General features: G+C 39.3%; 2 protein-coding genes across 6 annotated transcripts in view; one reads left to right on the top strand and one right to left on the bottom strand.

Annotated features, from left to right (window-relative positions):
- COL5A2 (collagen type V alpha 2 chain) overlaps nt 1-13464 on the top strand; it is a 187042-nt gene extending 173578 nt beyond the window's left edge. For all 3 annotated transcript variants that reach the window (XM_065069845.1, XM_065069846.1, XM_065069844.1), the window contains 13 exons: nt 134-295; nt 416-523; nt 1608-1715; nt 1868-1921; nt 2252-2359; nt 2482-2535; nt 3903-4010; nt 4866-4919; nt 5628-5735; nt 7220-7511; nt 8585-8772; nt 10582-10806; nt 11650-13464. In XM_065069845.1, the coding sequence (XP_064925917.1) occupies nt 134-295; nt 416-523; nt 1608-1715; nt 1868-1921; nt 2252-2359; nt 2482-2535; nt 3903-4010; nt 4866-4919; nt 5628-5735; nt 7220-7511; nt 8585-8772; nt 10582-10806; nt 11650-11796 (1716 nt within the window). In that variant the 3' untranslated portion in view covers nt 11797-13464. The remainder of the gene's footprint in view (nt 1-133; nt 296-415; nt 524-1607; nt 1716-1867; nt 1922-2251; nt 2360-2481; nt 2536-3902; nt 4011-4865; nt 4920-5627; nt 5736-7219; nt 7512-8584; nt 8773-10581; nt 10807-11649) is intronic.
- A 6980-nt stretch (nt 13465-20444) lies between these two features.
- The window catches only part of COL3A1 (collagen type III alpha 1 chain), a 50848-nt gene continuing 43656 nt past the window's right edge, over nt 20445-27636 (bottom strand). For all 3 annotated transcript variants that reach the window (XM_013370663.3, XM_065069848.1, XM_065069847.1), the window contains exons 41-51: nt 27009-27116; nt 26677-26730; nt 26392-26499; nt 25679-25732; nt 25460-25567; nt 24800-24853; nt 24470-24577; nt 23782-24064; nt 23121-23308; nt 22690-22932; nt 20445-21650 (exon numbers count right to left, since the gene is read on the bottom strand). In XM_013370663.3, the coding sequence (XP_013226117.2) occupies nt 21504-21650; nt 22690-22932; nt 23121-23308; nt 23782-24064; nt 24470-24577; nt 24800-24853; nt 25460-25567; nt 25679-25732; nt 26392-26499; nt 26677-26730; nt 27009-27116 (1455 nt within the window). In that variant the 3' untranslated portion in view covers nt 20445-21503. The remainder of the gene's footprint in view (nt 21651-22689; nt 22933-23120; nt 23309-23781; nt 24065-24469; nt 24578-24799; nt 24854-25459; nt 25568-25678; nt 25733-26391; nt 26500-26676; nt 26731-27008; nt 27117-27636) is intronic.

Below are 27636 nucleotides of genomic sequence, written 5' to 3'. Positions count from 1 at the left end.
GCTGTCTGCTCATTCATAGTTTGAGCCTTCCTTAGAGTATGCATTTCTATAGTTAATCAAAACACAGTCCTTAGAATTGAGTTGTCCCATTCTGAAAAGTGTCCAATGTAATGAAGTATTCTAATCTCCATAGGGAGCTCCAGGGCCTGCTGGGCCTATTGGTGAGCCAGGAAAAGAAGGTCCCCCAGGTCTTCGGGGTGATCCCGGTGCTCATGGCCGCGTGGGAGATCGAGGGCCAGCCGGTCCCCCTGGTGGTCCTGGAGACAAGGGTGACCCAGGGGAAGACGGGCAGCCGGTACGTCCTGCTTGATGTTACTAACTCTCCCTAGACCAGCCCTAGGCTTGGTCTCATTGTTATTTATACTTATTGCTACTGAAATGATAGTAATGTTGTTTTATCCTCTGTGGATTGCAGGGCCCAGATGGCCCCCCTGGTCCAGCAGGAACCACTGGTCAAAGAGGTATTGTTGGAATGCCCGGCCAGCGAGGGGAGCGAGGCATGCCGGGCCTGCCGGGTCCTGCAGTAAGTTACAGCCAAGTCAATGCGCTACCAGCTTGGGCATTCTCATTGGCATTGTGGGATTGACAGCATAGTGCCCCATAGCATGAGAAAAACGTTGGAAAACTCCAATTTCAGGAGTGAATATAGAGAGAATAGTAAATAACTAAGTCCCATACAAATGTGTGAGGTGGGAGGTATTGTTTCTGCCATAATGGAAGATCTGAACCTGAATTAAGAATAAGTGGGTAATGGCATTAAGACTTCTGTCTAAAATGTTCCTATTTGACTTAAAACTAGATCCTTGAAAAAAACAACCCCAGACTCTCCATTTAGGTGCCCAAAGGTCACTTGAATTTGAGTAAATACTCTGTAACTGCTATTTCATCAACTGTGATCTGCAGTCTTCAAAATTGCCATTTGTGCTCTTTTTACTTTCATGTAGGATTTACAGATATTTATTGGAAAGCCTAATGATCCAGGAGATCAAGTAATTAAATAGAGTATTCGTAAAATGGATGGTATGGAGGATTTGCCATTACTACTGGATCCATAAAGTCAACATAGAGTTAAAGTTGGCCAGAAATTATTCCAGGCTAACAAGATTTGTTGGTATTGAGACAGACAAAATTTTCAATCTGCATTACATTTTTCTAGAGTCAAAATACCTTATCTGGACAATGCCCTAAGACACATGGTGTGAACTGTGGGGTTGTCATATGCAGGGTCAGGAGTTGGACTTGATGATCCTTGTGGGTCCCTTCCAACTCAAGACATTCTATGATTCTTTGATTACCTATTGCAGATGATGCCATCAAAACATATTGATATATCAAGGGAGTGTGTGCTTAGAGAATTGCTACTAGATAGACTAACTTCAAGTGTAGTTTCTAGTCAATAAAAGCCTGTTCAAAAGCAACTAACACACACTGCTTAAGAGTACAGAGTATATTAAATATATATTCAAAATCTATCAGAACACTTATCAGTTTTTGGAAGCTGCAAACACTGATGATAATTCAGACTGGATTAATGAGTAGTGTTTTGCAAGCAGTAGTTTTCTTTGTATTGTGATTAAAATTTTGATATATTTCTCATTTTTTTTTAGGGTACTCCAGGAAAACAAGGTCCCACGGGGCCACCTGGTGATAAAGGTCCCCCAGGACCTATTGGCCAGTCAGGTGCCACTGGACCTGTAGGTGAAGCTGGTCCAGAAGTAAGTATTAGAGCCGTGTAACATGCAAAAAAAAAGACAGTCTAGTGGTTGTTCTCCTTGACCTGAAGTTTAGAGGTGGAGAATGACTTTTTAGTTCTTCTTGCAAGATAACAGAGCTGATCCATAGTCCTGTTTTTATTCCATAATTCTAGGGACCTGCTGGCAATGACGGTACTCCTGGACGAGATGGAGCTGTTGGAGAACGTGTAAGAAGATATTGTTTTCTTAAGTCACTTCTATAAATCTCCATTTTGTTATTGACTTATTGTAGATTTTCTCTTAATTTAGTTAACTTGAATGGAGACCTTGTTCTGAAAGTGCATCACAGCTTTGAATAAGTAGTACCTCTCAAAGTAGAGGAAGCCTGGTTAAAGGCTAAGACTACCTGCCTCCACAAACTCAGGCTTGAGTTCTTGCAGAAGGAATATATTTGTAGATTTTAATAACTAGAAAATAGATTAGGAATGCTAGAGTCCTTTTGCTTTGGTGTAGTCCAGTTCTCTTTAGATCAATAATGTTGAAATTATATTTTGCAGGGTGATCGTGGTGAACCTGGTCCTGCAGGCTTACCAGGTTCCCCAGGGGGTCCAGGAACTCCAGGTCCTGTTGGCCCTCCAGGAGATGCTGGTCAAAGAGGTGAAACTGTAAGTGAGACAGACCTTTTTTTTTGGTTGTTTTTTTTTTTTTTTTTAAATACTTTGTTAACAAGCTATCATCTGTGCTTTTGTGTATTGCTTCACATATCTTCTGTATGCAATCCTTGTAGGGTTCCCGAGGTCCGATGGGTCCCCCTGGTCGTGCGGGAAAGAGAGGTTTGCCTGTAAGTCCTTCATGGTCACTGTGTGTTTTCCTGAGATACTTTGTACAGCAAAGCATATGAGCAACTGAGCCCAAATTAGAATGCTGAATGTTCAACCTTCAGTGTTCTGACTGCAAGTGGATGCAGGTAGTCTTCTGAGCTGCAAAGCTGGACACATCTGTTTGAATACACTATTATTCCTACACTTTCTTTAAAAATACTTTGCAGAGAAATAACAAATGCTTTGGAAGCCTCTTTATTGGGAGTGTATTGCTGCCCAGATGATGGTAGGACCTAAGTCAGCAAATGGCTGAAGTGTGTGTTTGACAATTCAAATAAGGGGTAAAGAAATGAATGCTGAACAAAAAGACAGATTTTTAGATAAAAATGGCAAAAATATAGCAAAATCACCTGTTTCCATGAAACTGCCTTAATTCAGCTCATGAGATTCTGACTTCAGTCCAAATGGGAAAACAAACAAAACATATCTTTTTGTGTTACATAAGTCTTTTATAATCCAAACTTGGAACAAAAAAATTAATTGGAAACTTGGGAAATTCAGAAGAATGTTGTCCTGTCCCTAAGCAGATGTCATATGAGAGACAGGAAAAGTATATTGAGTAGTTAGGGCTAATGAGGCCATTGATAAACTATTTGGAATCTAGCACTGAGAAATTTAGCATGCAATTTGGGCTGAGAAATATGGAATTGAAAGCAGAAGCCATTTTTTTCCAATGATTCTTGAATTAGTATGAAAAGTTTGAAGCTATCAAAAATACCAAGAATGAAATTGTGACGGCAATAGGAGCGAGCTGTTTGTACTGGGGAGCCTGAATGTCATTGTCTGTAGCTGGGGAATGTAACTTCAGTTGTACTTTAATCAAAGTGGAGGCAAAAGGAGCTGTGAGAAGTAAAGATGCAATACAAAGAATTTCATACTGAAAATACATTTTGTCATTATGAGGCTGTGAGAGATCCACAATATTTCAATCTCATTTCCAAAAATTGTTTGCCATATCAAGTAAGGCAAAGAAATTTCTCAATCTTAAAAATTTTGTTATGTAAATTATTTAGTGTTGTTATTGCAGGGTTTTTTTTGACTGTATTCTGAAGCTAAATAGGCTAAGTTTATCACAACTATAATTAAACACAACACAATTTTCTGTAATTATGTACTTATTCTTCGGTAAAAAAATTAATATTCTTGGGGCTGCCCCAGCATCACCTTCTTTCTAGCTTTAAAAGTGAAGGAAGTCTGAATGAAGTGTCTAAAATCAAGTCAGGGGTGTTAGAGATTGTTGGTATTTTTGGTTTTGTTTTTTTGTTGTTGTTTTTTTTTTTTTTTTTTTTCAGTTCAGAATTCTAAATTTTTTCACTGATATTTACAGGGTCCACAAGGACCTCGTGGTGACAAAGGTGACAACGGAGATCGAGGTGATAGAGGCCAGAAAGGACACAGGGGTTTCACTGGGCTTCAAGGTCTTCCTGGTCCTCCTGTAAGTTGTTCTCTTTTCACTATAATTTAATTTCCTTGGTAGTTAAATGATGTATCAGTAACAAAATTATTTAGAATAAAAAAAAAGAAAAAGCAAACATGAGTTATTTTTGTCCCAGAAGATGTTTGTGAGTCACCCGGCAGTCTGTACTTGCTAGTATCATTAATGCACTTTTACAGTACTATTGCATGATGAGGTAAACCCGTGTTCTTCTACTCGTGTTCCATTTGTGCCAGAGCTGCAGTGACTGATCGCTGGCAGTCTGTGGCCTGTCAGCACAAGATGAAAACAAAAGGTCATAGTTTCAGATAAGCACATTAGGGTGTGAAATGCTTTTTGCCAGCATTTGAACTCTTTACAGTCAGGGGATCACATGCAAAATCCCATGAGACCTGTGATGGTATTGCTCTCTAATATTTGCAAGAACTTCATTATTTCAGTGGCAGTACATTTGTTCAGTGATCCTGTGCAAGAGCTGGAAGTTTAAACATGCAGCAAAAGAGTCGTCAAAAAACCTCAGCACCCAAAACATCTTTCCACTTCATAATAGCACTGTCAGTTACTCTTTTGTAAGCCAATCTGATTCACAAGGTTGTGAAAGCAAGGCTTTTCTGCAGAAACAACTTATATATGGCATAGTACCAGTAAATACTGTTACTCTAAATTGTGATTACTGTTGTTACTCTGTCTTTTTACAACAGAATGAAATTTAATCCTAAGAGGGAAAGGTACTACGCATTATTCATGTACTTATGATCTTATTCATACAGAATTGTGCATCTTACGTGCTAATTCCTTAAAACTAAAGGAATATGCTTCGGATGTCAGAATGATATAATAATGTCTTCTCTTTAGGGTCCTATTGGTGAACAGGGCAGTCCTGGCATCCCGGGCCCATTTGGTCCTCGGGTGAGTATAACATTTCAGGTTTAATGTTTTTCTTGTTCGTTTGTTTGTTTGTTTTCTTCCCACAATCAGATTTCTGTTTTGGCTTCACTTACATTTCACTGGCTTTTGTTGACTTCAGCATCATGTGATTACCCTACCATCTTTTGCTGAGAGACAGTAACTTGTTTAATATAGTAAAGCTTTGGCGTAAGTGTAGTTTATAGATAGATAAAAAGGTCAGTTCAGAGTAACTACAGGGCTACAGTCTCTTTTTACAGACACTTTTGCTGCAGCTGATGCAAAGCCATGTATGTGGCAGTTCTGCTAATTGCTACTCTGCCTTTCATATGCCCAATGTATGTCACTGACCCAAAAGTAAAGGAGAAAAATGGCTCGCTTGGATATTCCCAAGTGACAGTCTTTAAACATGTGGGCATGCAGCAGCCACTGCACTTTATGTAGCACTTGGAACTGAACCCACTTCAATGGTTCAAGAAAAAATATACAGCTGATATGAGGTATATAGGCTGAGGTTATTGACTTCAGAAGAACAGCATTGAAACTGCCTCCTTACCTTTAAGGCAGAAGAAAAAGTGTGATTTTAAAAAGTTCGGTAATAGACACAAATAATTTGATTGCTTCCTGAAAAGATATTGCTTGTAAAGGGCTGTTTTATATATCTTTCTTATTAAATGCTAAAATACATTCCTTCTTCCTCATATTTTTTAGGGTCCTCCAGGTCCAGTTGGTCCTTCTGGCAAAGATGGAAGTCCTGGTCCTCTTGGACCAATTGGGCCTCCTGGTGTTAGAGGGAGTGTGGGAGAAGCTGGACCTGAGGTATGTTGATGGGGATATGGAGGGAAAAGATTACCTTCAAATAATGAGATTTTTACAGTCCATTGCATCACTTTCTCAAACATCTATGAGCTCAAGACAAATGGTAAGATTTGATACAGTTTCTCCAAAAAATATCCAGAAGTAACTGCCTATTCCAAGGAAGATAAGTTAGAAAATTAAAGGGATTTGAAAAAAGGGTGATCTGGATGATCACGTGAAGAGTTAAAAGAATGGTATTGCTTAGAATTGGAAAAGGTGGAATAAAGGTAGAATAAAGTAGTGAGCAGGTCAGAGAAGGCAGTTCCTGCTGCTTTTTCCTCTCTTGTAAGACATGGTGTTCTCCATGTTTATCGTGTGCTAATATTCACCCTGTCTCATGGGAATTTCTGCTAGTTTTCAGTATCTCCACTTGTGGAGAGACTCCAAGACTTGAATGAATAGTCTATGGTAGAGCATAAGAATATAATGTTTATCCTGATCCTTCGTCTATGAAATGAGACAATACAAGAAATACCAGTAGCTTTACTTTTGCTTTCCGTGGTCACTTGCTGCAACTATAAATTGGAACCACAAAGCAAGAAGTAGAAGTTAAGAATAGATGATTTCATTTGTTAGATGCAGCATGCATTAGTTTGGGTGTGTGCTCTGTAGTGAAGATTTGGAGCACTAGTTGTGAATTCTGAAATGCCACATTCTGATATACCATCTGATGCACCAGGGCATCAAACTGACAATGAAGGCACGTTACAGACTTTCTGCTGCCAAAGAAGAGCTGGCAGAGCCTGCAGGTGGAAATATGTTTATTAACAGATACAGTCTGTCTCAAGACTCAGTTACTTCCACAAGAGTCACAATTCAGGTTCCAACACACAGAAGGACCTCACAACCTGTCAAAGGTACTTAGTCAGGAAAACACCTGCTCTGCCAAGTCAGGATGATGTAGGTTCTGTCTTACATACCTCTGGCCAGAAAGCTCGGTACTGTACAGGAGAAATGCAAAGATATTTCTAGTGCCAAATTTTCTGTTCAGGCTTTACTAATTGAAAATGTGCCTGAGGTGACTCAGGGGAAGCATAAATTGTAGATTGCTCTGAAAATCATGTACAGCTGTTGGAAATTTTAAGAAATAAAGTTTATTAGGCAGGGATTTGAACAAGGAGGGACAGACGGCTTAAAAAAATTGAATGAGGAGGCCATTCCTAGATTACTTTTTCCAGCTGTTAAATCTGAAATCTGGAGTAAGGAAAAGTTGGGCAAGGTATTAAGACAGGCAGAGAGGAATACCTGACATTCAGATCTAATCTCTTACTCCTGTTCCTGGAAATGTGAATTGTTTATCTATGTTTGACTTTTCCTTGCACATAAGCGTGACTGGCCATGAAGTTTTGCTTTATTAGTGGCTGGCTTTGCTATAATTTTGCTTAGTATTTACTCTTCTGTGCCTCTATTGCCTTTTTCTTTTTTTTAAAAAAAAACAACCTTAGGGTCCACCAGGTGATCCTGGCCCTCCTGGCCCTCCGGGACCTCCAGGCCATCTCACTGCTGCCATTGGTGACATCATGGGACACTATGATGATGCTATGGCAGATCCGCTACCCGAGTTTACTGAAGATGAAGCAGCCCCAGATGACCATAATAAAACAGACCCAGGAGTCCATGCCACACTGAAGTCACTGAGCAGCCAGATTGAGACTATGCGCAGCCCAGATGGTTCAAAGAAACACCCAGCACGGACTTGTGATGATCTGAAGCTGTGCCACCCATCCAAGAAGAGTGGTGCGTACAAACACACCATCTCCTGCATGTGTCATATGATTCTGTTTTATTTCCAGTAGATACCTGGACACTGGAAAAAACATGTAATACAGGTTTTCATGATCTAAATTGACATTCACTCTAGGAGCTTGAAAACTTCTTCTTGCCAATGAAGTATATATTCTAATGTATCCCCTGCTTATTTACTCGGATGTATTTTAAAATCTGAAATATTTTATACTTCCACGGAACACTACTTCTGGAAGTGTTTTCACCATGGAGTACCACTTATATGATGACAGAGCTAAGTTGGTACACCAGTTGTGAATATTTGCTTAGTTGTTATTAGTTCAGAACATTATCTGTGGGCCGATGATAACCTGTGAGTGCTTTCCATGAAGAATTCTCTGCTGCTGCTCCACAGTGGCAGCTCGTAGGGGGTAATCACAGGATGTTTGCGGTTGGAAGGGACCTCTGGAGATCATCCAGTCCAACCCACCTGCTAAAGCAGGTTCACCTAGAGTAGATCGCACAGGTATGTGTCCAGACAGGTTTTGAATGTCTCCAGAGAAAGAGACTCCACAACCTCTCTGGTCAGCCTGCACTAATGTGCCATTTAGAACTTTCCATAATTTATTAATATATGGATTACTAGTGACAAATTAGAACAGACTGAAAGGTAGACATAATTTGTGGCATAATTTCCTTACCAGCTTTTTTCCCTGAAACTTTGCCTCCAACGTTAGGAGAGGCTGCCATCAGTTTTTCCTATGTAGGGAAAACTGTCTTCTAGCCATTGTGTGTTCTTTATGCACTTGGAGTGTCCAGGAGCTTTGCGATGGATTTAAATAACCTTAACGTTAAACAACTTCCAAGTCTGTGTTTCCAAGTTTTGAAATATTGATCAGCTTGTATCTTAAAGTAGCGCTCTAGTGGGTATCTGACACACACATCAAAATGTGCATCAGATTATGTGAAACATGCGCCCGTTTTCCTTGTAATTTGTACTGTCATGACATACGTTTGCTTGTATCTCCCCACTTATTTCAAGAATCTAAATTATGTAACGGAGTCACATTTTATGTTCTTTGTAGGTGAATATTGGATTGATCCCAACCAGGGATGTGTTGAAGATGCTATAAAAGTATATTGCAACATGGAAACTGGAGAGACCTGTATTTCTGCAAACCCATCTACTATACCACGTAAAACGTGGTGGGCCAGCAGGTCATCTGATGTAAAGCCCATTTGGTATGGTCTTGATATGAACAGGGGATCACAGGTAACTAAATCTATTTAATGTCAAGAATTGACTTATATGAAACTCGTTTCCTTCTGATTTAGAACTTCATCTGCTTTTCTGAGCAGATTCTGCTACAGTCAGAACAATTGATTTCACTGGCTTATATTCAGTTGGTTGTTATGCAGTAATTACAGGAAAGAGCTGGGAATAACAATGCAAGTGCATCTAAGGCAGGATTTGCTATATATTTCTCCCAAAAACTTCAACACTTCTAGCAGTCCACTTCAGAAACTCGCTATCCTTGTCCTTAAAAACCTAATACATGACTTAAATCACGGCTGTTTTAATAGAATTCTACCTTTTTTCCCCTAGAAAGCTCTTTACTGCTAAAAAATACGAAGCTTACTTGGTAAATTCTCTCAGCTAATCCATTTTTAAAAGAAGTGTGATTGTTATCCTATGTGTCAGAATGCTCCATGCTGGATGCATCAGTGTCCAGGCAAAAAAAATTCCCCTTTTAGAATTCTGTCAGGTTTTCCCTCTGTGCTAGCTTCTAAATGTAGGCTTAATGATCCTTCAAATAACAGAAGCTTATGCTATGCAAAATATATAATTAATTAAAAAGCTTTTGCCATTTGTATTCTTATTTCGTCAAATCAAAAGCACAGAAAATATTTTCATTACTTATTTCATGGGAAGTAATTAAATATCTTTAAAATAAGTATTTGGTGTGTAAGAATAACAGTGCTATTGGATCAGTTGGATTCCTGATGACAGTTCGGAACTTCAACAATTGAGAACAGAAGTGATATTGATTGCTTTTGTTGGGATGCTTTCACTTATTATAAAATTCAGGAGAACTTGCCATGACCCAAGATATCACAGTGGATGTTTAGCTGCCTGCAGAGCTACACATAGGGTTTTTGGAAGTCAGATGCTCTTCAGAGGAAGAAATTATCTTCAGGAATACTATCAAAGAATATTTCATTTATGAAAACACTGTCAGATTTGATAACTAGCAGTATGATGTGTGTGATAGTCATATGCTAAACAGAAATAATGCATTTTGTAAAAAATGAGTGTCATTTCATAAGATTTTATTTTTTCTTCACCATTTTCAGAGAAATGTATACATTCTTAGTAATTTGTGGCTTTCCCCCAAAACCCTAGTGATTTACAAAGCATAAATAAAATGAAACCTGCACAGGTAGCAAAAATATCTCAGGAATTTTAGAATTTTTGTTATTGCTAGAAAAATTGCTTCTGTTTTTTATAGACAAAGTGACATATGGTAAAGTGTTTTTCAAAATTTTGTGTAAGTTAATTAGCTTATTAACTCCAACTGCAAATGTATAGTTATGTTTGTATAGTCAAACTTTGATTGTGATGCCTCTAAATACAATACAAACCTTATAGGACACAAGCTGCTAAAGTTGCAGTATAGCAGGTACACTGTAACAGTGCTGCACGTTTCTGACCTAGCTTGAGGTTGATCTAATGCACTATTTCATACATAAAATTTAGCTCCTACTAAATCTGTTTTTGAAAGGTGGCAGAGTTCATTCCAAAACTTGGCATGTCTGGAGGCCCAACTGCCTTTTAGTTGTTCACTTGCAGACATTTATGGTTAAAATTCTCCGAAATGATCCCTACTAGAGGCTGTCTATACTTCTTCATCCTCAACTGGAAGCAAATTACAAAAGAAATGGTTCCTAAATTTTATGCAATAGGGCTCCTGCTAATCATGTCTGGAAAGGGCTACAATAATGATAGCTGTTTCTAAAATTCATGAACTCCTAATGAATTTTCATGTAATTTTCATGTTCATCTGTTTCTTTATCTTCCCAGTTTGTGTATGGAGATACAGCTGTCACTCAGATGACATTCCTGCGCCTCCTATCAAAGGAAGCTTCCCAGAATATCACTTATCTTTGTAAAAACAGTGTTGGGTACATGGATGACCAGACTAAGAACCTGAAAAAAGCTGTAATTCTAAAAGGAGCCAATGACCTGGAGATCAAAGCGGAGGGAAACAGCCGGTTCAGATACACGGTTCTACATGACAGCTGTTCTGTAAGTTTGGGGGTTTTGTCATGTTATGGAGACAAAGGACTTTTGTCTTCCAATGGTTTCAGTTCTTCCTGATTTAGAAAACACCTGTAGAATCTGGCAATTAAAATGCTTCAGAATTTCACCATGAATTATAGTAGTAACTGATCAATTACGTATTTTACTACAGTTCTAGCTTTACATAATAGAAGTCTGCACTATGTAGAGGTTATTTACAAATTACTAGTTACTAGTGAGCATACTGAGATATGTATCTTGCCACTTCACATTTTCCAGTGTCTGGAATCACACAGAGGTCAGATAACCTCAAGCATTTCTTTGCCAGATGGGTGAGATTATTGCAGCAACACACTGGAGGAAACTCGTTGGTATTATGACTGAATTGGAAAGGAAGATATTGCCTCCAAAAATTCTTAGGTGGCATAAAAACCAGCAAGTAGTAAATTTTTTCATGTTCATTAGCATTCTCAGCCGAGTCCAAGATACTGGCAAAATATTTCTAAAATTAGTTTTGCGCTTGAAATAAATGAGAGTACTCTCTGTTCTTTAGAGGAATATAGCCCAAAAATATGTGCAGGCACACATTAACACATAGACAAGAATTGTATAACATAAAGAAGAATCAGTCCAACTTAAAGGGGAAGCCCTGCTATGTTCATCACTGTGAAAGCAAGATATATACATTTTTAAATAACCAAGGTGCAGTACAGACAAGGGTGTGTTGCTCAGAGAAAGTACAGTCAGATCTTTCTGAACGACCTCAGCCAACAGACTCAGCAGCTGGGATTCAGGCTGTTTCTGTCATGAGCTCTGGCCTAAGTTTTTCTTCTTTTTTTTCCCTTCTAGAAACGTAATGGGAATGTGGGCAAGACTGTCTTTGAGTACAGAACACAGAACGTGGCACGCTTACCTATCATAGATATTGCACCAGTGGACATTGGCGGTATGGACCAGGAATTTGGAATGGAAATTGGGCCAGTTTGCTTTGTGTAAGAGGAAGGGGGGAAAATAACACAGTACCCAGCAACAGCAGCAATTAAACACATGAACTTAGACTGATTGAAGTTAATCCTGAGACTCTTGAAGTAATGGCTGATATTGGATCAGCATTGTATATACAGTTCTTTTTAAATGCCCGGCCTCCTTTGGAATATTTATTTTACTTACAAACCTTCCGTTTTAAATGATTGAAAGCAACTTTTTAGTACATCAGTACAATTTTAAGAGGATTGATGACCACCTTTAAAAAGTAATATGAATCTTTTTTTTCCTTGCTTTTGTTTCAAATTATTTCAAAATTTACATGTATTCAAAATAGGTAGTTTTAATGTGGGCCTATGTAAAGCTCTAAGGATTATTTCTTGTGCTTGGATGCCTACTGAAAAACAGAAAAGTAGAGCACTTTTGTGAACTGTTGGCTGTATTTTAATCAAACCTTTTCCCTCAACCCCAGTTCGTTTTCCTGTGGTTGCAAGTATGATAGTCCTTAACAGAAATTTATATGTTTTGTAGAAGATCATCTCTTCAGGCAAGATCATTTTAATTTGGCTTTGTCTTTCCTGCACTTTCCTAGGTAATAGTCTGTTCAGAAGAGTATTCCATAGCCATGACTAATTTATGAAGTAAAAATACTACTGGGGTAAATATGAGTTTTCTGTAGGGGTGTCCCATATCTTAAAGTTTCAGGCCAGACTTCACTTCTCACAAAATATCTGTGTAATTCTGTTAAATTATCCTTAATCTTCAAAATACACCTTAAACCCAATACTTGTTGATTTTCCAATACTTGCCCATCTAAGAAGCCATTACATATCAAATTATACAGATGTCTTATATACGGTGCCAATTTATGTATGTTGCAAATCATTCACATGTATACCTGACCAATTGCTAATAAAGAGAAAGTTTAGAAATTAATTGTTTTTACCTGACATCCAGACATGCATCACCAGTAATTGGATTTATTGGCCTTGAGTTGTCAAGGCGAGAAAGTTCCATCATTTTTTAGCATGAGCTACCTCATCTCTGGAAGTTGGGATGCATTATAATTCCTGTTTTTATTTTAGATATTAAAAGGTGCTATGCTTCTGTTGTTATTTTGAGAAAGGCGATAGGCAGGGCAAAAACAACAACAAAAAGTGATGGTGCTAAATGACTCTGTAGAAGGCTGATGAAATAAAGATGCCTACTGTCAATGTCATTTTCAGAGCTTAGCTGTTAGGCTTATGGTGTTTGAGAGAACAGTGTTACAGTGCATTTATTTCTTGGTCATACAGTATATAGAATGTTTTGTACCACTAACATGCTTTATTTTGTAAAGTATGTGGGTACAAACTTACTTAGTTTTTTGTTTCTTTATTGCATCTGTGCTCTCCACGTTTTTTGTTTGTTCCTTTAAAAAAAATAAACAGCTGGGGCCATCCCTAAAGAAAGTCATGCACATAGCTTTATTCATGTATCTTTGCAAAGCATTTAATTAAATACTTGCTTCTTGCTATGTAAAGTGGTTTCATTTTTGTAGAATTCCTTAGTGTGTCCCAAATCAGTTCATTTCCAGGAAATTAAACTTCTGTTTTGTTGCTACTTGATATAAAAATCAGAGCCTGCCAGACCTGACTTCTTTGCTGGTAACAATAAACAAACATAATTTTTTGAAAGATCTATTAAAGTTTCAGTCTTGGTTGAGATGGGTATGTTATCTGTAATAAGAAATATATTCTAATTTGGTGACTGCAATGAAGCTGTGTTACCATAATAAATAATAACCAGTTCTGCAAAATAACACATTTTTCAGCTTATATAAATGATATGTAGCTGACAAGGAACACTAGAAATGAAATTTCTCTACTAAAGCTATCAGGCCAGCCGTAGCATGGCAAAGTGTGTGTTGGGAAGACCTTTCCCCCTTTGTGAATTCAAAATTCTTGTAGACAGCTCTTCCTTCAAGTTACTGCCTGCAAATAGATGCTTCAGGCTAATTAGCTGATGTCACAAAATAGTGAGGGTTACAAATTACACTGCTGCTTATTTAAATATCTAGCTTCCTCTTTTATTTTTTAGCAAGGGAAGTTGTTGATATTAGCCAACTTCCGAGTTAATTCCTAGTAGTTATTGAAATTTAGGAACTGTCCCAACAGCAATCATTAAGCAACTGTTTGCCCTGGTTCTGACCGCAAACTGACCTTAGAGGTGAAGAGCTGCAGAGACACAAACTCATGGAATGGCTCGTCCCCACGTGATCACCTCCAGCAGAGAGGATGGCTGACACCAAGCTGCAGCAGGCATTTCTCCCCCTGCACCAAAAAGAGGTGTGCAAGGACACTTCAGGGGGGTTTACAGCAGTGCCTGGAGCTGCGCAGCCGTGGGGTGTGATGGCCATGGAGAATCACCTAAAGGGAGGTAAGGTGGTGTGACACATGGGTGTTCATTATTATTTAAGGTGGTGTGACACATGGGTGTTCATAATTATTTAAAACTAGGCTCTAATCAGCAAAGTTTTTCTGCTAGAGAAGGGTTTGCTGGATTGTTGCTGTGTTTGGGGATTTTTAAGCATAATTTCCATAAGGAATGTAGAAAGAGGTGTTGAAATATTCCCTGTGCTGCAGACAATAGTCAGGGAGTTGTGTTCACCAGAAGAAAAGCTCTGGTGTCCTGCAAAAGGTCCGCACCTTTAGGTGATAGTCTGCAAGTAATTGGGAAAGTGAAGTTCCAAGCAAATAATGAAAATAAAAATTAAGAAGTGGTATCTTAAAGCTGTTGGTACGATCCAGGAAACTCTTTGAGATGGGGTGGGGGTTTTTTGTTTGTTTTGGGTTTGCTCGTTTGCTACAAAGAGCCATAGTAATTTGGTGCTATGAAGTGTGTGAATATCAACTGATTTAACACATATGATTGAATAAGAACCTGGATATCAGAATGAGAAATTTCTTGTATCAGTCTTATGACTGTGTGGGCAACTTATTTCCTTGTTGTTTTTTTTCCACACCTCTCATTGAACTTCATGCCTTTCTTTCAACTATATAGACTACAGTATTATTTTTTTAAAAATTTTTCTCCAATACAACTTTAAATTTATAAGCCAAAGTAAGATACACTTGAATGTGTGCCTAAAAATCAACTTATCTTAGAGCCTGAAGGCAGGTGTTGGTGTTTCCATACACCCCTGAAAGACCTCTGATGTGCTGCTCTGTAACAGTAATGCTGCTGCTAGCCTCAAAGTGTCAGGTAAGATTTTTTTTGGTAAATTGTATTTCCTGAGTAAAATAAAAGCTAGAGCCTTTTGCAGGCTGACACAGTAAATCAGAGTAAAAACCAATCAGATTAGAATCTAAATCTTCTGAAGGCCAGCTCTATTTTCTAACTAATTCTTGTTTATTAACCTGATCTGTTTCATATTTTTATTATCTCAAAGACCTTGCTATTAGAGAAGTATCAGAATCATGGTGGCTTGATAAGTGACTCCAGGTATTTAGATGAATTAAACAATTTCAAGGTGGTCTTGGCTATTTCTTTGTGAGATTTTTAAAATTGTTCCAGTAATCAACTTTCATTAGTAGAAATTATTAATCAAAGACTTCATGACTTGTGGATTTTTTAGAAGAAAGCTCCCAAACCTTCAATTTTAGGGTTGAGTAATTGTTACCAGCCATTCGCTCAGCCACAGGAGTACTGGAGATTACAGAGGCTGGTTTTTTCTGCTGTGGAGATTAAGAACAGGTTTTCTAATCCATTTTTCCACCAGTCAGCATTTTTACCAGCTGCTTTCATAAAATTTCAACTTAAATCAAAAGTCTTCCTACCATGTCAGATTAATTGTTGTGTACATGTAATTATCATCTTCCATAAACGGTAGCTATTTTCACCATAAAATGAGGCAATTTCCCACAATTTATGTTGCATTAAGTATAGTCGTGCCTGTGTTGCTAATGTGTTTGTGCTGTTAAGTTCTCCCCACACCCTCACTCTTCTGGTTCTGTGTGGGCCCATCTGAATTCACAGTCTCTATCTGCAAATACCAGACCACTGTGGCAGTAACTCATAATGGTCTCTTACAGGACCACCACACTTACAGTAGGTCCAGGAGGACAAACAAACTTGTAGGACAAGTTTGGCTAAGAATATATATATCTGCTGTACAGCTGCCTTTCAAGCACACTAATATCCACCAGTAATGCTTCTGTAAGGCTCAAACCCCCAGCTTACCAGGGTGCCAAGGAATGCTGTGCACCTTCTCTTTGGTTCTTTTTTGCGTGTGTGTCAGGATTCTCTGCCAACTCAAGTGGAGAAAAAGTCTGAGCAAAAACCACTGACACACATGCAAATATCAACACTTGCCGTGGGAACTCTCTCTCCTAATTGAGGAGTCTAGTGTGGTCTCTTACATGTTAAGCTAGGTAGCAGCAGAGCAAGGTCTAAAGTGTGATTTCTTTGACCAGCTTCTTCTGTAAGAAGGGTGGAATCACCTCCTCAGCTCCATTGACAGTATTGGCTACCACTACACTGACTGCAGGAAAATTCTACAGGTGCAGACTCCAAATTTCTACACACCCAGATTCTTTTGACTGTGCATCAGTCAAAAGAATCTGCCCCTCATATAACATGTCTGTGACAGCCTTTAATAGGTACTGTCTAGAAAGGCAGTTATTCTAAAAAAAAAGAGGTTTCATCATGATCTCTACATTTAATTTGCAAGAAAATCAGTACTGTTATATTTTAAACTCACTTAAAACCAGGATGGTAAATCTGTGTTAAAGTACCTAACAAATTAACAGACCTCTAGGGCAAGAAGGTGCAGAAGGGAATGTCGCAGCAGGACCTAAAAGAGTTGTGGTGCTCTAAAGTGACTTTGCCTCTCCATTCTCTTCAGTCCCTGAGTTAATTCAGAGCAGTCTAGAGGCTGCTTTACATTATAAACGCAGGCAGGATGTCCTCTTTCCTGCACCTTAGTCCTGCTTGAGAGTTTTACTAATGGGGGAATACGCAAACCAGGCTACGGTTGGCTGTGTACTCTTCATTCAGCTTAGATGGACACAGCTTGACCTTGGCTCATCAGCAAGTCAGCCAGGTGGAAGATTCTTAGTTTTAGCATTAGTTTCCCCTTTCTTCCTCATTTCTATGTCACAATTAGCCTATAAAAGAATTTCACTGCACAGATATCCAGAGAAGAATGAAAGTAAGATGCAAATGGTTGAATTTTCTTTGTTTGAATTAACTCAGAGTAATTAATAAATTGTAAAGGAACACAAATTTGGTACAAGCATAAATAGCTTGTTCTGCTATTCTCGTCAACACTACTACCCAAGGTACTACACTAAGTACAGTCCACTATTGAAGACATTTTCCCTGAGCGTGACATGGTGAGACATGTCATGAGCTACTTCAAAGTGGTATTATTCATATATATATATATATATATATATACACACACATATGTGTACATATATATACATATATATATGGTGCCACTGCCTTTGCCCTGTAGGGGATGGGGATGTGACGCTCAGCTGTGTGATGTTCACACTGGGGAGCAGGAGCTCTTCTCTGGGAGTGTGGTTTCCTCCCCTTGCCCGTGTGTGGCAGTGACAGAGACCCCAATGGGATCCGGGGCTGTCAATGGGGCCGCTGATGGCCCCTCAGCACCTTCTGTCCCGCTGTCCCTGTCCCCCCAGGCACGGTGATCGTTCTCATGGTCACCATCCCCGGAAGGGGAGGCAAGGGGGGTGGGACCCCTGTGTAACAGACAGGTCCCTCAGCCAATGAGATGCCTAGGCAAAGGGATGCGGATTAAGAAATTGGTTGTAATGATTGTATTAGCACTGGTTATATTTGTATGTTTGTATGTTATGTTGCAGTGTGTGATTAAGTGTCGTGTTGCAGTCACTAAAAGAGTTTAGAAAAGGTGGGACTTACTCGATACATAGATGCACAGAAATAAGTCTTGAAGCGGGGAGTTGTCATCACTTAAAAGCATGAATCCTGTCTGCAATTGCCAAGCTAGAAGATATATAAATCCTTTCACTTTTAGACCAGTCTGCTCATATAACAAAGAGTGACTTGCAAAACACCTAATCATGAACTATAGACACTACTGACCTTGCAGCTTTAGGCCTTTTGAAGCCCACACAATTAGTCAGGTCTTGTTCTAACACATATCTCAAGACTGTTTGATAAAGTGTGCTTTAGCTGAACATTGCTCATTATATGCTAAAAGGATTCTGTAATGCAATATGGAAATGTGTAACCAATTGGCTCTTTAGGGTGTGAATACAGAGATCAGATTTTGTATATAGTGCCCTTATTTTCTGTCATGCTGACTTTATTCCAGAATGCAGATGTGCGCATCTCTGTAATAAAGTATCTCCTTTTTGTGTGCTAAATTTGGCCTTTTGTATGCACACCAGGTAAAGAACCCTGTTTTGGGGACAACAAAACTACCTGGCCAATGGTTTTTCTGCAAAACACGTAGAATTTCCTGAAGTGGTGAGAAAATAGTATGTTTGGGGATTTCCTGTGAATTTGGCAAGATCTTTTAATTTTGTTAAGATCAAAGGCAAGCAGAACTCACAGCCCGTTGCACACGTTTGTTACCAGGTGTCCTCTGCTACTGACAAATTGTATGTTTGTCAGTCTTTTTATTGACACTTTGCTCATGCTTGGAAAACTGAAAGTCATATACAAAAAGTACTATGTGTGTTTGTCCCAAGGATGTCTAGACAGACAGGAAGGGCTTGAGGAAATGGATGTTGACAAGAAGGTTCTTCAGTCTCTTGGGTCCAGTTGCAACTGAGCCCACTTCCGTTCCTGAGCAGTTGCATCTTTTTAGTGATCCAATCCTGTTGGATCTTGTGGTTTGCAGGAAATAACTTGAGGATTATCTTGTGAGATTTTACCTCTGTGAAAGATACGAGATGAAAAGAAAACTGCAGGTTACTTCTGACATGTCCTATTATGACTAAGAGAGCTAAATTTCTGTGGGATTTGGAGTATTGGTTATTTTCAGTTCTCTTTGCAAAGCTGAAGTTTATGAATTGCTGTTTCTTCTTTGCATTCTTCAAGAAGCTACTTTAGATCTGTAATACTAGTGTTAATTTGGTTCCTAGTCCCTCCCCCAAATTAGTGACTTGACAGTTTGTCCCTTACTGTAAATGTGGCTGTACTTGTCAGAAAAAAAAAAAGCTGCTTGTAGCTGAGCCCTTTGCATCTGCCTGTTCTTTAGGTTCTTCTTTTGCCACTCAGCTGGACTGGGAAGATCTGACTGTAAAGCCACTGTTAACTGTTAACTGTTATGTTTGTTAGGAAGAAAACTCCGTGTGATTTATACAGGGTGCAGTAATAGTATTAATCATATGAGAACCAACAGGTAACTGCATTTACATTCAAGTAAAATGCATGTGTTTAGTTTGACTAAGCCTTAATTACTGTTTTTGTAGATAAATGTGCCATCAAAAATAGGTATTAGCTGTTCAAGTGGAATTTGGCACTAAACCCTGGATTTTTCACTTGAAAAAATGTCCTTATTTTCTCTAGTCCCAGAGGTATCTCAGGTTCAATCCTCTGCTTTATGTCATGTCTCAAGGATTTAATGGTTTCCTACTTTAGCATTACTTGTAATAGAAAGATGCAGAACCATTGTGCCTCTACCCACCACAGAAATGAACCTTCTAGAAATGCCAAATGAAAACTCGTTGCCAGTGGAATGGATTCAGGAATTTCAGGTATTAATTATGAATGCATAACACACACAGACACCCCCCCCCCCGCCTCCAGGAAAAACAGACACATATGCACACACCCCCACAGACACACACAATCCCCCATAGACACATGTGCACACATACTCACAGATGAACCCACGGACACATGCACACATGCACATACACACGCATATGTGGACACATGGACATACACACACACACACAGAGCCACGCAGAGACACCGGCACGTACAAACACATGCGCAAGGAAAGATACACTGACAGATGCACTGAGACGCACACATAGACACGTGTGCACACACAGAGAAACATTTGCACGCTCATACGGATGGACACACACAAACAGACACACATGCACACACAGACGTACACAGACGTAAGCAGGGAGATGCACCAAAGACACAGGCACGGGTACACACAAAAAGACAGAAATGTGTACATACAGACAGACAGACACACAAATGAGAGGTCAAGTGCAGTGGGCAGTGCTTTGCTGGGTATTGGCACATGAAGCACGCCCTTATTGGAGACAGGTGTGTTCTGCCATGTATAGGCCTGTGAATGCTACGTGGGAGTCACTTCTACCCCGTATTTGCACACATGCCTACATGACCCGACACACTGACACCCTTAAAAGCAAAGACAGACCCTATGTGGAGAGATAATTGTTATTTATTACTTTGAACATGGGTGCTGTTAGAGCTGTTCACCATGTTTGAAAAAAATGAGCCAGCGGCTTGAGTGGAAAAAGTAAGAAAGAAAATGTCGTAGTATGACGCCATAAATTGCATCTCTTAGGATTAACAAGTTTTCCTTCAAACAGATTATCTTAGAAAATGTTCAGTTAAAGGGGTACCAGAGTTGTGTCCTGCCTTAGTAAGTTGCTTGAAGAAAGAGATACAAATAGTAAAATAAATTAAAGAGTCAGTTTTATGAAACAAGGAGTTTTATTACGATATTTTATTATGTGTCTCTGTAAGGAATAGACCAACAACCATATAAAAGCTTACAAAGATGGTTAACCTTCAACACTATAAATGTGTTAACATGACGGAAGTTGTTCACAATTTTGTATCTTGATTGACTTTTACAGAGTGAAGGGAGAAAGTTCTCAACTATGACATGCCAATGATAATCTCTGACAGGAGACATTTACAATTGCTTTAAATCCTTTATTTTTTTTTTCTTTTCTTTTTTTTGAGCAAGTCAATAACCCTGACTTGCAGAGTTAGGAGTGAAAAATACATTAGCACCATCATATTAGTCTTTTACACTTCCCTAATTTTAGTGGTCTTGACCAGCAATGACAGGAAAGTAGAGAAGCACCTTTGATAACACATACAATCCAACAATAAAATTATGGTGACTACTGCCATTAAGGTATTAAAAACTCTTAAAATACACTGTACTTTTTCACAGCTAATCAGTACAGAAATGGACAATTTTGTACCTAATGATTCCACTGAATTGACCAATGAGTCCCAATGTGTTTTGATTGATGTGTTTAATTGATTCCTGGTTTGACTCATCAGACCCATCCCAGTTTCTGTCCGTGTTGAGGTAGTTGAAACAGGGAGGTCTTTCTAGCTTTCTGGACTGCATCTTAGAAAGAAGGGTAAACTTTGGTACTGGGAGCAATCAGTGCTTTGTAAATTGGCTGACATTCAACTAATTGAGCACAGTGTTGGTTTATTAAGTGTTGAAGTTGTATTATAGCACCAAGGAGACATGTTTTTGAAGATGGAATTTGGTAAAAAAAAAAAGAGCAAAAAAGCATTTTTACTGTACTTTGTGTAATAGCAAAAAAACCACCAAAAACCAAAAAAAACCACCCTTGATATCAAATTGATTGTTCCCCCAGAAATTTTGTTAATAAATAACTGGGATACAGATGGTCACCTGTAGTAGCTGACAAGGCTAAAACAAAGGAGCACAGTTGGAGTGTGAACCTGTTTGCTGGGATTTCAGAAAGAGCAGGGTCTTTGATTTATAAGAAGCAGACTGGGCCAATGTCCACGCCAAATTCCTGATCAGGGCCGCCAATATCCATGGGTGCGATATCAACCACGGGCAACCTCATTGTCTTGCGCGTTCTGTATTCAAACACTGTTTTGCCCCATTCACCAGTGTGTTTCTGTGAATTTAGAAATGAACAAACATGTTAGATAAATCAGTGTTGGGCTATATGAACATTATCCTAGAGTTTACTGGATTTCAGACTTTCTATATTAATGTGTCCCTCTCAACACCATGAAAAGTGCTTGCAGTCTCTCTAGAATGAACACATAGACAGATATTCTTAATTTCTGGACCTTTTATGTGAGGCTTTGTAGGATTGCAGACCTCGTGGCTCAGGGGGATGGGATCCCCCACGGACAGAGTGCTCTGGAGTGGTGCCTGTGCCCTGACAAGGGCTGAAATGTGCTCTGTGTGCTGGGGATTGTACAAATAGCAGCTCTGTTTGTAAAGTGGCTTTAGTTTTAGCCTCAGGAAAAGGCAACAGCAGTAATGAGGTAGCTCTTCATGTTCATGTGAAAGAAATGGCCACAAAGTGGCTACAAAGTAGATGCGTTCCTGCATCCTAAATGGCAGGTTTGCCATATAGGTCAGTGTTTGTTGTGCTTTGGGGATCTTAAATGGCAGGAGGGAGAAATTGTGCATAGCGTTAACGGTGTTTTGTATTTGTTACTGAAGAGGCTGCAGATGCTCAGAGACCAGCACACTCATGGATGTTACTGCTCCTCTCCAGTACTTTGTGCTGCAGCTAGCAAGGCACGGTGAAGCAATGTTTTATCTGCAAAATGCCTTTCTGTCCCCCGCCTAATAACAGCCCATGGCTTGATTCAGCTAGCCATGATGTTTTTGTATGACTAAGATGATTCCTACTACTCTCGGTTTTAGAGTTGACATGGGATGGATCAAAACTTGGTCACTGTGACTTCACTGACTTGGATTCTGAAGGAGGGAGCTAGCTGTAAGCACAGCTGTAAATGGGAGTGCTACTGGAGTGGCACTTCTGGTGGAGAGGATCTAAATTTCCCCAATTAGGTTTTACTGTGTCCTGTCCTTTCCTTACCAAGGTCATGCCGAGTTCTCTCTTCCTTTATTATGGAGTCTAGTCCTCTAGAGGGAACTATTTATTAAATGACCATACTAAAGTCTTGTTTACTTACAGTGCAGCCATCTTCCAGAACAGCATATGTGAATTTGCTGTTTCCTTCAGCCTTGATCTCACTTTCTGTAGAGCTCATCAGTTTCAGAGATTTTTTAACATTTCCGTTGGCTTGATCCATGTAGGCGATGCTGTTCTTGCAGTGGTAGGTGATGTTCTGGGAGGCGCGGCTGGAGAGGATGCGCAGGAAGGCCAGCTGAACTTCCGAGACATCCTCTGGAAGCTCAGGATCTCCATAGCTGAACTGCGGAGTACAACGCACATGCAAGAGGTTTTGTTTAGTCATGTCTAGAGATGGCTCATATAGTTATTATTTCATTCACTAAATGCTTAGTGTAGTTTAATTTCAGGATTATTTTTTAGTACATTACAATTTAGGTCAGTACAATGTGTGTACTACCTTTTGGACGGCTAAAGGTGGGAGTTTCTTACCTGGAAGCCTCCATTCATAGATTCTCCAAACCAAACGTGCTTCTTGCCCCTGCTTTCACTAGTCCACCAGTTTTTCCTTGGCACGGAGCTGGGGTTGGCGTTGAGGCACGTCTCCCCCGTTTCCATATTACAGTATACTTTAATAGCATCCATCTTGCAGCCTTGGTTAGGATCAATCCAGTACTCTCCTAGAGGTAGAAAAATGTTAAGGGGTTCAGTATATTTGGAGAAGAATCTGCCTGTGTGATGTGAAGCTTATTTCTATGCCAGATTCCTGAGCCACATTAGGAAATATATTAATTCTGACAGAAGAGATGCCACAGAAAATAAGATGATATAAAAATGTGCTGAGTTCATGTGAATACAGTAATATGGGTGGCATTTGACATACAGAACTTATACTCACATTTTTTATTCATAAAGTTATTTAATCAAATGTTCACTTATAAGCATGTAGGGAGTGGAGCTGAAGTCAGTGGATATATTGAGTAAATGCACAGGAAACTAAAGTTTAAAATTATTATTATATTTATCGTCTTTATAATAACATGTTCAAAAAATCAATTTTTTTACAGTAGATTTAAATACTCAGAACAACAGCATTAATGGAAAAAAGAAATCAATTTCTGCTACCACGGGTGAAAATAAAAAGCTAACATACCACTCTTGAGCTCAGGATGGCAGAATTTCAGATCTCTGCAGTTACGAGCTGGATTCTTCCGTGACCCATCAGGACTAATGATGTTTTCAATCTGGTTGTTAATTGATTTCATTGAAGATATTATTTCAGCCAGATTGATATCATTTTCTTTTGGCTCGTCTCGATATTCATAGCCATAGCTCACTGGACCTTTTTCACCAGCCCCCAGGGCAGCTGCACCACCACCACAACATGGACCAGGAGGACCAGCAGGACCAGGAAGACCAGGCTGGCCTGGTGGACCCTAAAAAAAAGTGAACGCAGTGCTGAGTAGAGATCACAGATTAAAACTAAAAGTCTGTGGATCCTAATCTTAAAAAATTAGAATTCTCAAATAAACATCTTATTTACTTATTCATTAAATAATGGTACTTGCTACGTATAACATCTGTTAGACTTTAGGCCTTTATTTTCCTAAAATTCAAATTTTATTTTCCTAATTGTCGAGTTGTAACTGTCTGTCTTCTGTCTGGGCTTTGAGAAGGAGAAAGGAACCCTTTCCCCCAAAATCCAGAGAATAACCTTTTATTGGCTTTAGGAGAAACAAAGTACAGAGTTTTCAGAGGGAGATACTTAAGTGGGAGAGCACCCTATGTTTAAAGAATAACCCCTGAAGATTTGTGTGTTCAAGCGTGCACAATTTACTTACTGCAGGGCCACTTTCACCTCTGGTGCCACGAGGGCCAGGAGGACCAATGGGACCTGGATAGCCGCTTGTCCCGTCTTTTCCAGGTGGCCCAGATGGTCCTGGGGGACCCTAGAATAATGTTGAACACAAATAATGCAGTCAAAATAGTTTACCAGGTAATCTCAAATTCAGAAATACTTTGTGAGAGATTTCAAACATTTCTGTATGATTTATCAGGTGTCTTTGGTCAACTGATGCATCCTAAGATGGCTTTTATTTTAAAAAAAAGAAAAAAAATGCCAAGCAGTCTGAATCTTTTTTCCAGTTACGCTAAGTAAGGAGTTTTCTTACCCTTGCACCTGAAGCTCCTGGACTTCCAATTGCACCTTGTGGACCCAGGGGACCCTATGAAGAAAAGATAAGTAAGTTGTACACCTCCTAGTAATGTTTTGTATCTAGCTGGATGTATGTTAGAGACACTGAAACATCTTTAAGATTATATGAAACACATCCTTATAAAAAGCTTATGTCAAATATGAGAAAGAATGGTTGCCGTTCTTGAGCCAGAAAAAAAAATATCAAATGTTCTCTATATGAAAAAATATTAGTGATGCAATATAAGCCAAAAGGCATCCACAAAAGCTTTGTATGAAATCTTGTATTCATAAGAATACATAGCTATAGGCTCAAAATACTGTATATTGCCATAAAATCATATTACCAGTAAAGTTATTTACATAATTTGACAAACACTCATGTTTACAAATGTGTTAAAAATTTTGCCGTCTGTATGCACCACAAAGGTGCATTCAGGGTGATTCAGGGGAACTGGACTTTCCAACACATTCGGCAATCAAATTACACAGGTTCTTTATATATATGGGTGTATATATATATATATATATATATTTTCTTTCCTCAGTAAATTAGTTAAGGCTAACTAGTTACCTGAGACCTAAATGAGAGGAACTAAGACCAGCCATAATTCCCCATCGAGTGCAGAATACTCACAGGAGGACCAGGGAGCCCAGGAGTACCAGGAAACCCTCTATGACCCTTTATGCCGGCGCTGCCTCTCTCACCAGTTTCACCTTTGTCACCGCGAGGACCTTGAGGACCCTTTTGGAGCAGATTTACGATAAAAACAGTATACAAAGAAATAAGAAAAATGCCCAAGTAACAGGAGATCGCAAATGTATGATATCACAAGTACTTTTAAATAAGACTTACAGCAGGACCTCGAGCACCAGCAGGACCAGCAGAGCCAGGAGGGCCAGGTGGACCCTGTGACACAATAAGAATAAGATAACATGGATCACCTGGAGATGACAAGACTGCCTTTTTACTTCCAGATAAGCAGCGTGTTCAAAGCCAGCAGCTGTTCAGAAACAAGGGGAAGCTCCGCACACACTACATAATCAGCAAGAATTTTGGTTAGCTCCTTTTTCTATGAATAGTATGAGTAGTCTTACTCTTCTATGAGTAGTCTTACTCAGCTGCCTGTAGGCAGCAATACATACCACATGCACTGGACCCCTTTTTCATTTTGTGAGGTGCTCAGCGCTCAAGCTGTGCTGGTGTCAGCACTTCTCAGAAATAACTTGAGGACTTCCAATGTTACTCCTTTAGTTTAAATAAATGACATCACTTGAGGTGCATGAGCACCAGATGGGACTGAAATTAAGACAGGACCTACTGAGATTATGTGCTTTTTGGCATCCTAAGAGGTATGTGGATTTTGAGATTAGTATATATACAATTGTCAAGAACATAAACTGTGATGTCTTTCCCCTTGATATTCCTACAAAAGAGATCCTCAATGCCAAGAACTATGACAGTAACAAATGTATGACTCTTCCAAACTTGTACTTCATTACATCATGAAATGGACTTGGCATAGGAAAGGTCTGTAAATAAGCAGTAAGCTTTTGCTTTGGTCTTACCTGAAATCCTCTTTCGCCAGCTTTTCCAGGTGCACCGGTGTTACCTGCCGGTCCAGGGTGACCAGGAGGTCCAGGAGGGCCAGGAGAACCACTTTCACCACGGTCACCCTGCAGATAGCCGACAGGGTAAGAAATTGAATTTTTTACAGAACTGTAGTGTAAAGACTGCATTCAGTGGGGCATAAAAGATTCAAGGAACAAGTTACAGAGGACAGAATAGTTACGTATATTGTAATCTCTACATAACATTTACTTGGCAAACTAAAGATATTGGTGATTCCTTACTTTGCCTCCTGGGGATCCATCACGTCCAGGTGAGCCATCCGAGCCAGGGTTACCCTGGAAAAAAAAAGAGTGGTACAATTTGTTCCTAAGCTGGATGATGAGCAGACAGTTTGTTTTCCACTAAGCTTAAATCTCATCAAAGAAAGAGAAAGTTTTCAAGAGGGAAGAGGTCCTGGAGGTGGAAGGAGCCATGAAAGATCTACCAGACCTGCATTATTTTGTAGCATCAAGCGCTTGAGGGAGGCTTTGTGACCCTTACGGCGTATTTACTGCCCGAGTCTCCCATCTGTAACGTGCTCGCTAGAGCAGGAAGGTCTAACACGTGCACTCACATCTCGGCCAGGCTCTCCAGGTAAGCCTCTCTGCCCAATAGGACCTTGTGGACCAGGAGCACCACGTTCTCCTGGGACACCATTGATGCCTGGTTTACCATCTTCACCCTGAACAAAAGGGAAAGGATTTTGTTTCAGATAAATACTTATAAATAATACCATTGTGTTATACATCTTTAATTAAATATGCAGTGATTGTGAAGGAAACCTAATAAAGTGAAGGGCCAGGGTGACTTTGGTGATTGTAAATACTCAAAATAAGAAAGATAAAGACTTGGCCAACTAGTTTCTTTTCATCACTAGTAATATTCATGCAAGGCCATTGAACCCAAGGAACATTCCTTATTTTGTCAGCTAAGAAATAATAAATGGGTAGATGTCTTGTTTTGTTCCTAAAAACAACCACCAAAGCAGTTAACAAAAAAAATGCTGTTCTATCACAATATTAATGATAAAATACAGACTAAGCCTTGCACCACCTTTTCTAGAGAGAGGTGAAAGCATTTTCTTGTTTGGGTCATAATATTTAAGCAAGAAACATATTGAGAATTAAGCAAAAATGACATGAAACAATTACTCAATTCTTGTCTCAATGAGAGTTCATAGCCCATTCCCTTCCTTAGCTGGA

The sequence above is a fragment of the Columba livia genome, chromosome 7 (genome assembly GCF_036013475.1).
Source record: "Columba livia isolate bColLiv1 breed racing homer chromosome 7, bColLiv1.pat.W.v2, whole genome shotgun sequence".
In the NCBI taxonomy this organism is placed as follows: domain Eukaryota; kingdom Metazoa; phylum Chordata; class Aves; order Columbiformes; family Columbidae; genus Columba; species Columba livia.
Note: the sequence above shows the minus strand (reverse complement) of the source record. Positions and strands in the feature narration are given on the sequence as shown.